This window comes from Platalea leucorodia (genome assembly GCF_965183815.1).
Source record: "Platalea leucorodia genome assembly, chromosome: 2".
Lineage (NCBI taxonomy): Eukaryota > Metazoa > Chordata > Aves > Pelecaniformes > Threskiornithidae > Platalea > Platalea leucorodia.
In genome coordinates, this window is record NC_138824.1 from 64,419,439 (window position 1) to 64,432,847 (window position 13,409).

The window sequence follows — 13,409 nt, forward strand, 5'->3', positions numbered from 1 at the left end:
GTTACTGGTCTCTAATCTGACGATCTGTTCTAAGCAGAGGCATGAGATACGATCTGTGAAGTTTCAGGGAGGCAAGCAAGGAGCTAGAGCTTGGATTTTTTTTTGGAGCAATATTGTGACCCTTTTAACATGAAGATTGCAATTATTTCTACACCATTGCTGATAAAGTATTTCTAAGATCCATTCTTGGGCTTTGGGCATTCTGTCTCAAAATCAACATTTTGAGCTGACATCACCTATGAGGAGTTCCATAGAAAGCTGCTTATGGCAAAGCTGAATACATACATCCAGTCTGCTGGTTGCCTCTGCTGGATTTCTAATCCAGAGTTATTCTTCCTGAGTTAGGCGAGGTGTACAGCTTGTACAGGAAACGTGTTCCGAATAAAGCATCAGTTACCAGCTGCTGAGACCTTTGAGCTTGATGAGCACTGCGAGGTCTGTTCTGCCTCTTCTAAGACTCAAGCCCATCTCATTTCTGATACTGTGAACTATAGGTATATTCCTTTATTCTTGTCTATTTTCTACTCCTTACTGCCAAGGCATGAACGTTTCTGGATTTTTGTAGATCTATTTGCAAAAAGACAAGCATGTAATGAAAAAGGATGTGAAAGAGAAGCCAGATGACATGACTTAAGTCAGTTTAAAGAAGCTTGGTATTTGCTTGTTTATAATCTCAGTATGTTAGTTGTTTGTACTGTGATAAGAGCATTTTTGGTGCAGAGACTGAGCCACAAGACTTGTTGCAGCAATGCAGACAGTGTTTGTCTGTTGGTTAGGAAAATGAACTGGAAGGCGGGAAGGTCTTGGGTCCTAGACCAAGCCGAACCAGTGACTCATCGTGCAACTCTGGGAAAGTGCATTTAACTCAGTTCTGCAACATTGCAGAAATCAGCCCAGCTGCCGAACTGAACCAAAGCAGGTTGTAAGTCAAAAGTCAGTGGTACATATGGGAAGGAGGAGCCCTTTTTTCCTATTCTGGGTAAATGTAAATTGTACATTATCTTCTCCTGAGCCAACGTTTCACAGTGTGGCTGTGGTAATATTCTTGTATAGTCAATTGGATATTTTGAAGGAAATTGAACCTCCCCCCCAAAAAAAAACCTTCCCACCCCTCCCATGAAAGTTATGTAGAGGCAGGAATGAAGGATGAAAAAATATCCAAAGAAAAAACGGGCTGTTATTTATTTTTTAGTATCCAGCAGAACTTAATTTGGCCATTCCAGGTTTCAGATTTTGACATCTACAGGTACAGATACACAAAATAAGTATTATACTGAACTATAGATTTTGTCTCCTGAGTAGGTAAGTAACTAAAACAGCTTTTTGGTAGAAGTGGGAATTGAAATATATCATGTAAGTTTTATGAGCAGGAATTATAATGCTTCTCCTGTTTGAATTTTTCAGGTGTTTCTTATGTGCGTTGGGACATCTTATTTGCAAAATATATTTTAAAAAAAGGAGCTTTTGCAGGTCCCTTCTTTTCTCTTATGAGAAAATATATTAAGACATTTTGCTAATCAAAAGTACATGGGTGACAAAGGAGATTATCACTAATAGTTGACTATCAGTTTTTATATCCCCAAGGAAGAGATCGATCTTTTTTCTGAACACGTTCTTCTGTATTTTAGATTACCTGCCTTGACCGCATTGCAAATAGCAGAAGAGGTCTGCATATAGTCCTGATGTGTCAGATCTTCTAATATACCTTCTGGTATACCCCCTGTAACAATCTATCTTTATCTTTACCCAAGGCTTTTACCAGTGGCAACAGTGATCAACACGGAGCAGAGAGGAGAAGGCTGAGGGAGGAGGTTAAGTTTTGAAATCTAAATTGAAAAGTGAAATGGGTCAGTAAGAAAGCTAGTTCTCATGGGCTTTTTCTTGACTGAAATGGAAAGGAAATGGTGGGTGTTGCATCTGACCAAGCAGTTAGCAGTAAACACTTCCATCATCAAATGCAGTTCTTTTTCCAGTTTGGAAATCTCTTATCCATTCTTCTTACTTTTAAGGAAATACCAGTCCAGTCCCGAGAAGCAGTTCTGAAAAATTGCATAGCAAATTTCCACATTTAACATTTCCAGTACAGTCATTTGTCTAACAGCCAAATCTGAAAACTGAGCCAGGGCTGTAAGCGTTATACTGAACTAGACTTACCCATCAGCATGTATGATAAAAGCTGTGTCAGTCAATCTGACTGACCGATAAAGCTGTGCAAATCCATTCCTTTCAAATCATGGTCTCAGTGACAGCTCCATGCTTCCAGTTCTTGGTATATATTTCTAATTGCAATTTAGTAAATAATTCTGCAGGAAGAACTTAAACTCGGCGCTCTCTTTTTCTCTGCTATATTTGATTCTGCAGGCACAACAGGATTAGAAGAGGCCATTAAAAACTGTCACCAACCTCACCCCTCTCAAGGGGAAAAAAAAAACCCTCCCACTTATCTCTGAACGCGTAAGAGCCAGGTCAACAGGTTACAACTGTAAACAGCTATTCTTCAGAGGAAAACTAACTAACTAATTCAATTCATAAATGTAGTTCATACACAATCAAGCATTTTTAAGTAATTATAGAAAACATGAAACTGGAATAGAATCTTGGTGGTTATGCTTACATTTCGGGAAACCCTGGCACCATTGCACTGCACTGAACAAATATAGACGATGCAGCCATGCAAGCAGCTGTACGGCTGGTTTCTGTCAGTCCCTTCCCCATGAGCAGGGCTAAAGCAATTGCATTGCTGCTGGTTCAAAAGCAAAAATCTTTCCTACACTGGCAGGTTGGTTTGTTCTTAGTGTAATAGGTGCAGATGAGTTTTCAGAAATACTGGATACATATCTGAAGTATAATTTAGCAACTTTTAAGGTTTACCAATCACTAAGAATAATATGTTCTTAAGTAAGTTTCCTGAGTCTGCCAATTTACGTAGGTGAGTAAACTAGACAGGTCAAATAACTGGCGTGATTTATAAATAGACTAAAAAAAATCTCCATATATAGAATAGTATCCAGACTTTCTATTGTTTGAAGCAAATGATATCATTATTTGGATGTCTTTCCAGAGCTGAAAATGACTAGACTTCGGAAACTAAAAGTAGTTAAATATAGAAATTGCTACTTTAATGAGTGGATGCTGTGTTTCATTATTTTGCTACTAGTATGTGAACAAATGCCTTTCTGTTCTTAGGGATGGGAAGGGGGATTTTGTTCCAGTAATATAAGATATTGGACAAAAGCCAAATTCAGATTAAGGGCTGACAGTGTCTTTACCCTCATTCCTTTATGGAAAATACTTCTGATCCACTGTGCAGGGTAACAGCACATATGAGGTGATAAGACTCTTCACTAACTTGTGCCTTGCATAAGCCTTTACACTTGTGCAGATCAAATACAAAATGCACAGTGGTTTGCATAAAATAAAATAATAGAATAAAAATTAAAAGAGAAATAAACTGTGCCCTTCAGCATAGCTAGTCATCACAGACTCCCCAACAAGTAATTATGTCTACTTTGCCAAGTCAGAGTGCTTGCTTCATCACTAGAAAACACTTCTTCTGACTCCTGCAATGCTACTTTTTAAAACCACCTAAGTAGCTTCTGTGGAGATAGATACACTTAATTTCTAGGGATGGGGTGTTGGGAATAAGGGCTCATGTTAAGACGTCCCAGCACTCTTACTCTAAAGACCACCATCCTTTTAGATGAGGAATGCCATGTTGGATGCTAGATGAGAATCTGTTGTTTTGTAAGAAAAGATAATAGACTAACATAATACGCATCTCTAAAACCATGCATTTACAAAGATGGAATCAAGTTTAACAAGATATCAAAACAAATTTTAACTTACCAATCCAGATTTTCCTTCAGCTACTTCTGCATCTTCTACCTGTCTCTCAGATTTAGCTAAAAATTCCCATTGGAACAAAGAGTCAGTTGATATGAAGTCACCTAAATTTAGGCACCTACATATTCACAAGGTGTCTGAGTTCTCATTATAATCAGGGAAGCCGATGGGCTTGCCTTAACTGATAGTAATAATTAATGTATGTACCCTTGCTTACCTTTATTAATACATTTCCAGCTTCAAACTCTTACTAGACTCATATCTGTGGGGTTTTTTTTCTGCAAGCAAGCCTGATTCTTAAATTGGTAAAACTGAAAATGGAGTGCTCATGAGCAACACGTATTCTGTAATCGCTGTGGGCCATAGGTGTCAGTTGATGACCATGTAGCATTTGCCCCTTTGTAAGATGTGAGAGATATTTTCAGCCATGGCTGCACACTCTTCAAAGAGCTTAGTTTGCCTGCAGCATCACCTCTCTCTTGCTAGCGTATGTTCAAGCCTTAATTAAGGCAAAAATTCCTTTAGGCAGCTAAGTCCCCTGTCTCAAATAGAGAAGTGCCAGAGGACATTGTTCTTCCTCCTCTGGATGCAATTTTGTTCTAGGAAAAGCCCTCTGCATCATAACCTTCCTTCATTAGCTCCTGAGAGCTGGAGCACATTCATGCAGAGGCCTGCGTCTGCTTTTTAGGATTCCCTTTCCCATGGCATTACAGATTCTTCAAAAATAAGCAGGAGTGATAAAATTTTTCTATAGTGGCGACTATTTTTTATTGTTTGACATTTTAAAATGTTTTAACTGGATTTTCCCATCTTATATTCTAGTCCCTTTCTTAGGATAACGTAGAATCATCTCTGTGAGGGAAAAAAAAGGCAAAATGCAGCTGAATCCAACTTCATTACCTGTAAAATATGAGACCCCCTTTCACTGACTTCTTGACAGAAAACTATGTCATGGCATACTCTGCTTGCTCGGAAATGTACTGTTTGCAAACAACCTCATGTTGAGCAAGTGGGCAAGACCCCTGGACAGTTATTCAAATGTCTGTACTGTATATTTAGGCTCTTTTAAGATTTACTCTCTGACTGAGCCTCTTAAAGACCTTACTTTTTTTTTTAATGCCTACTATATCACAGCAGCACCTTCTGGATTCCATCTGGTTTGCTGGGTAAATATGTGTTTGGATGAAAGCCACAAAATTAGAAATGCTTTTATGAAAATGTGAAGAGTAGGTTCACGCTGTATCACGTCTGCCTTCTGCAGTTGTTACAAGGCAGTGTCTCGAGACTGCGACGAGAACGTTTTAATTTGAAGAGGTGATGGTAAATAGCACCTCAAATAAAGGCAATATGTGGAGCTGTGAAGTTTCACTTTGAAATGAAACTATGCAGCCTTCAAATCAAGGCCACGTGCCAGAAAGTTCATATAATCAAGAATCATGGAATCATAGAATGGTTTACGTTGGAAAAGACTTTTAAAATCATCAAGTCCAACCGTTAAGAGCCACAAGCCAGCCCATAAGAGGGAAGTCTTTTATAGCTTAACTTCTGAGAGGTACAGAATTCATATTTCCCATTGCTGGCTTCAACATACTTGCTGAAACACACTTGAGAAGACAAGTTTCTGTCTGTTGGGGTCTTCTCAATATCAGAGACTTTGTATTCTCTTGCCCTTCCTTCCCTCACCCCAAACCTCGAGCACAGGCATCCTAGTCCCTGGGTGCAGTGCTGCTTTTGGATACTACTCCTCTGTTGATGTTCCCGTGCCCGTCAGGACTCAGAACTGAAGCAAGCTCCTTGCTTGCTTGGTGGCCTGCCTCCCAGTTTTCTCCATCCACTCCATCATAAGAGGGAGGTGGCGTTTGAAACTCCACACCCATCGATAATTCATAATTGATTGCCACAAGCATTGCTGTTCTCATTGCACTGGGAAGACTGCATTAGGCAGTTGTTAAGAAACCAGCTTTTACTTAGTGTGGCTGGTGGTAAGTCTCTGTGTTCCTCCTGGGACCAGTTTCCTCCTCCAGGTTTTTTCTCATTGAAGGATGTGGAAATACATGGCTCCCCCTACTTTTGGTGGGAAGTGTAAACATTCATATGATATCGAGGTCACGCACTAAATTATTCCAGTTGCCATGCATCCAGTCTAGAAAAGGTTCTGGCTCGCATTCAAATATGAAAGAAAGAATTATTTCTTAGCGAAATAATTCTCAGAGCAGTTGGAGACACGATCCACACCCACATCTTTTCCTTCCTCTCTGAATGTGCCAATTTATCTCTCCCTTTCCCTCGCCAATTAAGGTCTTCACAGTGGTCTTACTGTCCAGTGCAGTAGTCGCTACTGGACGGCAAGCAGGCAGTTTCAGATGGCTGGTTCCTTCCTTGGCATCGTAACTCTGGGGACAGAGCGTTTTCCAGACCAGGCCTGACTCTGGGCAATCCAGGCCTCCCCCGCTGACAGCGTTTGCCATACTTGTTTTGAATGGTTGTTTATAGATGTTTCTAGAGAAATAGGTCTGGCATCCAGGCAACACATGTTTTCGACTCTTTAAGGAGTGAAATGCTGGTTTTGAGCAATTACAACTGTGTGGTTACATTTGAAACCAATGAAGTTTCTCTCTGTCTGGTTCATCAACAGCAGGACTAGCTCATCATACTCCCACTTTATTTTTTTCTCCTTTCTTTCAGAAAATTAACACTTCTAATTCAGAGCCTTATAAACCAAATAATGTGAGTTTTGACAGCTGAAGGTCAAACATGAAAACAGAGGTCCATGTTGGAGGTGTGGGCCGGTCTGGTCTCCCTGGCACTGACACAGAGGGCTGCCTCGCGGGCATGCCAGGAATCCCCTCGGGACTTCCAGGCTGAAAGTGCATGTGAAGCATCCAAATGTGCTCCTGGTTGCCACACTGCAGAAGCATGCGATATGTCAGCACCCCCAGTCGTAGGTCAGCTTTTCAGCAAGCTCCCAGACCTTGTAAAACCTCTCTCGGTGGAATTTAGCCAGCTCGGAGGTGCTGCTGTGATTGACGGAGAGAACAGAATGGGGCTCATCAGGGCAGAAGTTAATGCACAACTGCAACCTATAAAACTTTATCAAAGAAAATGTCAGTGTGCAGAGTCATTTGATTCCAGGTTGCAATATTTTTATTATAATTTCCGTAATTTTTTTTTTTGAGCTGCATGTAAGGAAGTGGCTTATATTTCCTGGTCTTTCTGTACTCATAGAACTGTACTTTGAGGTCTGTCCTCTGGCTGCCTTTGTTCTTTGTCAGAATACCAACCCTTGAAGTGAAGGTACTTGAATGGGCATGCAGAGATAACAGTTACACAAACGTGGCCAAGACTAGTAATAAATAAATCATTAATGTGCAGAAAACTTTAAAGAGAACTGCATATGTGTTTCTGGGGGTTTTTTTTAAGTGTTGGGCTGAAAGAAGCTGCATTTAAGTCAGAAGCAGAACTCTATGAATTCTCGGAAGAGACGTTGTCTTTTGTTGGCTGAAGATGTACTAACATAAGTAATATTGTTTTGGGACAAAAGAATTATGAGAAAGCGAGAGGGCAAAAAAAGATTTTGTGTTGGGACACCCATATTTTATGCTTGCTATTTCACATACATAAAAATGAGAAGGTGTTTACACTAGGCAAATAAACAAGCTTTACAAACATAGATGGCACTTCCTTACATATTTTCTCTTGCTTGTGTTTAAGTAGTGTTCACGTTCCTTGAACCATCAATCTTTTCATTCCAGCACAGTGACCCAGCGATATTAGAAGAAGAGTTGGAAAAATCCCTCTTCTCCCTTTCCCTTTATTGCTTTCTTCATTCCCTTTCTCCATCCATTCCAGCCTAGTTCGTAGCCTGCTGGTTAAAGCTTCCCCAGGGGCAGGTGCGTGTTTGATTTTCTCCATCAGAGAACTGCAATTAGGTCTCCCATTTCTTAAGAGACTGTGCTGACTGCTCTGCTATTGTGTGCAATGGATGGGGCACAGTAAAGCTGCTCCACTCAGTCCTCCTCTACCCCATCATCTTCTCCAGCTCTATTTTAAAAATAAAGGAGCTGTAACCACATTTTCCAGTAGGTCAGGCTCTGTGAGCTAGACATACTCATAGGGGCCCCTGTGGAGATATCTAAGCTGGTAAATAAAAGAGGGCAGAGAGTGAATTGCTGATATTAATCTGTTCTGGACTGCTCTGTCCTGGTCTCTGCAACGTAAGTCTGCTGTAGAGATGCCTGGCTCTGAACACTGTGGACCTAGGTGGATCTGTGTCACTTGCCCAAGAGCTGGGGGTCTGTCTCCAGCCCTTCATGTGTGGTAGCTTCTGCCTGGTTTTCAGATCCCAGAGCAAGTCGGCTGGACCCCACATGGCTGGGGCGGCACATACTTGTATGCGTGGCTAGAAGCAAAACTGCCCTCCTGCCCGCAGGAGGAGGAGGTGGACAGTGAGTTTTGGTGCCTCCAGGATGAAGTGGAAGCTTTGTAGAGGGGTCTTACTCCGCAAATTCAACTCTCCCCCTTTAGACTGGAGATGTCAGACATAACTTACAATGTTTGCTGATTAAAGAACACACCTCTAAGAACCTACTAATACTTTAATTGGCTAAGTAACACACCACTGTTGTTAGTAATATTAATTCACAACTGCATCCCTGCGAGAAACACTGAATTACAATTCTAAGAAACAGAACTACAGTTCTAAGAAACACTGAATTACAATTCTATTGCTTAGTGTTAGTATTCATACAAAATCACTATAAAGAAATCTTACAAATCACAGAAAAGGGCTGTTGAGTTGCAATTCCCCATTCAATATTGCCTTCCAATTCAATATTGCCTTTCCTCCTGCAATTGGTATTCAGATGTAAGCCTATCCTTCCTTACAAGTTTATCCCCTCTTACTCCACCTTCCCACAACAAGTCTTTCAGGGACGTGCCTGGTGGAGAGACCTGTGGGCTCTCCCAGAGGGGCTCCCAGTGGGCTTGTGCCCGCAGGTCAGCATCACCGCTGCCTGCAGATGTCCCCGCTCTTGCTCTTAGCCTATCCTCACCATCTTCATTCTTCACCTGATTCGATACCCTATTCCTCTTTTTTTCTTTTCCACCTTTTTACCACCCTTGCACCTCCTTTTCTCTGCCTATACTCCTCCCAAATAAACAACCTACTCCTAGTTACTTTTTTTTTATCAGTCCCAATTTTGTTATACTCAAAAGTTGATGTTTCTGACACTATTACCTAGGCAATTTTACCCTTACAGTTGGCTAAATGAGACAGCCTTGCCTCCAAAGGCTGCCTTCTGACCCTGTGGTTCATGTTGGTTACATTTCATTTATATTACATATTTTTGGACAGAATTATCATACTTTAGCCTTGACTCCTCAACCTAATTCTAATTAAGCAATACCTCACCTTCTGCACAGAGAGCTTGCATATCAGTGCAATGGTATAACCCATTTTGTGTTTGCACCATATGTCTGCTCTTAAATAGTTTTCCTCACACTTGGTGTTCCTGTCAGAGGCCACAGCTAGCTTTGAGAATGGGATTTGGACACTTAGCATAGGATTCATCTCACCTGAAACTGGACACCTGTGCTGTACATACATCTTAACTAGTTACCCTCAGCTGCCTTTCTAATCCCTTCACCCTTCTAAGATGAGATTTATCTCAGATGTCTGAAACAGATCTGATGAGATTCTCTTGATGGTCCATAATAGCAGGCCAGATGTGCCTATATCACAGAAATTTTAAATTAGATTATATAAACCCCATTTCTAGACTCTGCCTAGACTCTGGGCTTTTTAGAGTGGAATTCGGGATCGTCCAAAACATGAGCAAGACCTGGAATTGAAGGTTTTCTCAGCAAACAACTTCAGAATTGGTGGCTATTGCCAGTCTTCCAGCTTGTTTGCACAAATCCTAGAATACCGTTCTGCTGCAAACACACTTTTCACCATTTAGCTGTGTATTGAGCAAACCAGGAGATTGATCTTGCTGTCCTTAGACTTCTACAGGGGGTGGATGTCTGCACGTAAGCTAGTCACCTCCACTCATCTTTGCAGTTAAGAGAAAGCAGTAGGCGCCTTCTGGGAGAGACGCAGTCGATCAGTTTAGGTGCCAGTGTCAGGATGGGGTGAACTGTACCCTAGGACTGAGTCTTCTCCCCACTGGCCAAAAAGGTATTCCAGGCACCTGTCTCACATCAAAACAACTACATTGGGTTGTCACCATTGGTGTTATGTTCCCAGAAATCTGTTTTCCTCAGGAAATAAATAGTTGTGGTACTTTAAAACTACATTGTCTATCGCTAAATTTTAAACTGGGCTTTTTGTATTCTAATAATTGACTGATACATGTCCTTTTGATTTCCCTTCATTTCAACTGTGTGCCCATGTGTGTAGTTGTTTTTGACAAAGTTTTACAAGGATCCTTAACAGATTTATTTTGCAACATTAAAGAACTTTTGAACCATAATATTTTATAATGTAACTTCCCAGTAATGTCATATTAAACAACAGTGCAATGATCTGCCTTGAAGAAATTATAAATATTCATAGATAATGAAGTAGAAAACGTTACATGTGACTAAAAGCTCCCAGAGTCATCCCACTAGCAGTCAAAAAGTGAAGAAGTAGAAACTGGGCAATAAGGAGAGCCCAAGTAAAATCCAGAAGAGATATATTAATGCTGGTCTCAAATGTTTTTCCATTATGTTCCCTACCTTTGGAGAAGTCTTCCTGATTTTTCTCTTCATTATCTGAAGAATCTATGTGCATAAAAGGACATAAAATGAGAAAATTAAAAAAAAAGCGCTTCCTAAAATTGTGAAAGAAAACAATTGTGTCCCCACATTAGCTGCTGGTATTGTTACAGCATGCAAATTAAAATGTTGGATGGTGGATAGTACACAAACAATAGACCTTGAACTTCTTCCAGTCAAAATAAGTATTAGCAGCCTCCTTTTTTTTTTTTACAAGTGCACAAATATCTTGCCATAGTTCTGATTCATACGCTATTTTCTCCTTAGCAACAATTTACCAGATTTAGAGTCACTCTGCTAATTAAGAAAGAAATAAACTTATTGTTCTCCTTGTTGTTTTCTCAGTAGGCATAATTGAAAACTCGCATGATAAAATTACTGTATCTGTCAGTCTGTCACTGTTAGGCTGGGACATACTGTTATTTACAGCTGCAACCAAAGCGGCTCTCTGAAATTTCAGAGTTGATTCGTATTGATGGGGGTACTACTTAGTACACTGCTCCTTAATGAAGACCTGCATCCTGCAGAGGAATATGTTCATACAGACTGCACATCTGCATGGCATCCATAAAAATAAAGAGAACTATTCTTAATTTCCAAAAAGCGGTTGAGGGGGAAACTGTGAAATGAAGAATACTGAGCCAGAGATGCATGTTTCATCTGCAAATAGCTTAATAAGAAAAAAACAGAGAGGTAGTGAGTTTGTGACCATCCAACTGTTTAACTAGAAGATGGACCACCCTGAACAAGCTGCTGGAGTTTATAAAACTGTTTTGGCTTATTATTTCCTCTAAACAATAGCCTAAACATAAAGCAGAGTTCATAACATGACGTAGAGCACTGTTACATCCATGAAATAATTTCCTGAATCAAACACCTAACCTTTAAATAGCTCGGGGCATGGTTTCAGTTCTGTGGACCTGTTTTATCAGTATGAAAAGCCTGCTAGTTTCATTTAATGTGAGAATTAAATAGAAAGCTGAAACAGAAGTATTTTAATGTATGAAAATAGTTACAATACAGACGTGAACCCTCTCATGACAAGCATAAGAACTTGTTTTGGGAACTTTGTATTACTACTTACCATAAGATTGAGAGCCTGTTGTACAAATATGACCGAAGGAGGACTTAGGCAATGCCTGGTACCTGCTCCATACCTTTTATTCATTTGGCTCTGAGGAAGGAATCCAAAGCCTGGAGCTGTGTTTTCAGGTTCTCAGTAGTGTAATGGCAGAAGTGGATACCTGAAAAATGTGACTCAACAACCCCAGGTGTTGAGTAGGGGATTGCTTAGAGCTACATGAAAAATGCTAAGCATGGCAGTGTTGGTCCCTCTCTGTGCTTTACCTCCTTGAGGCAGGAACGGCAGCATCGCTGCCTTTTTAAGCAACAGCATAGCAGTTCAGAGCAGTTCAGAGCACATGGAGGCTTGTTTATACCCATGTCATCCCCCTTCCAAGAGATGACATGCTCAAGCTATGAAGGAGACAGGAAGGGTGAAGGGATCATTTGTCCCTGCCGCAGTGCAGTGAAGGGTTCGGGGTTCTGCCAGCCAGGAGGGGAGCAAGCGATGTGCAGCCTGACTCTCTGCCCTACAGCTGAGGTGCCTCAAGGTTTTATCTAAGGAGCGGTACATGTGAAAATTAGCAGCCACCCTGAATGAGGTGCTGTGGCTCCAAGACATCCTTCCTGTAGCCGCTAGACTTCAGTCCTTCTCTCTTTTTCATCTGGCTCTATTAATTATTCGCTGTGGGGCAGACCAGGTTCAGAAATAGTGATGAGAAATCCCTTCCTCCTTTCCCATATTACTTACTAGGCTGCTGGGGCACTTTCAGGGGTTCAAAACACTGGGCTTAGGTGGGCCACAGGCTGGTCTTCACAGTATTCCTAATTATGAAGTTACAGTTATAAAAGTCACACCACAGCATGCACAGCATCTCTGCTGTTCAGGTGTCTGAACAAGAGTGACTGTGGCTGCTGCATTTCGTGCAGGCAGTGTGTGCTAGGTGTAATCCAAGCTGGCTTGCCTGTTGAAGTCCGTCCAATGATTTGCATGGAGTGGTGCTTATTTTGTAATCCATATATTTGTGGCCCAGGCCAAGGTGGTTCTGGACAGGCAGGAGAGATGTAACTGCAGCCATCTACTTAATCTAGGTCTGACTTCTAGGTCACAGTGGTTGGTTGCTAGCAAGTTTTAGGTGCCTCCAGAATAGGCAGCCATGGAAGAGGAGAGGGCAGGAGTTTGGCTTCTGGTTTTGAACATGATACCTACATCTTCCTTTATGTCCACCCATAAATATTTTAAAATATAGCAACGATTTAGAGCATGCATAGAAGGATGTGCTGCATTGTGACCTAGGACTTAGTCCATGTCCCTGAAGAATCCAAGCAGCTGCGCTTCTGTGATACGATATCAGTTGCATGTGTCAAAAAGACGTGTGAGACACTGCTCAGCATGGAGCTGCAATGTTTTGAAAATGTGGAGGGAAATTAATAGAGTAACATTATATTTCTTGATGCTGAACTCCAAGAACTGGAAAGCCACTCACGGCTGCTTCTAAGCACAGATTAAAGAGGTTTCAACTGAAAGTCATAGATCTGATCCTGGTCTTTGCATGGGCAAGTTCCTAGTGAGTCTGCTAATCAAAGCTTATTGTGCTGTGCCAGGTATTGTAGCGGATACCTTTTAACAATTCGTTTTATGTGTGTTCTGGTTTGCAGGGTGGAAAAACTTACACAGGACCGTGTGGAGGAAGAGACTGCAGTGGAGGATGTCAGTGTTTCCCTGAAAAAGGAAGCCGTGTAAG

At 41.1% G+C, this 13,409-nt stretch overlaps 1 protein-coding gene across 1 annotated transcript in view; it reads left to right on the top strand.

Annotated features, from left to right (window-relative positions):
* The window catches only part of COL4A2 (collagen type IV alpha 2 chain), a 145,866-nt gene that overhangs the window by 28,771 nt on the left and 103,686 nt on the right, over positions 1 to 13,409 (top strand). Inside the window, exon 4 of the mRNA XM_082332636.1 lies at positions 13,324 to 13,404. Coding sequence (XP_082188762.1) covers positions 13,324 to 13,404 — 81 coding nt within the window. The remainder of the gene's footprint in view (positions 1 to 13,323; positions 13,405 to 13,409) is intronic.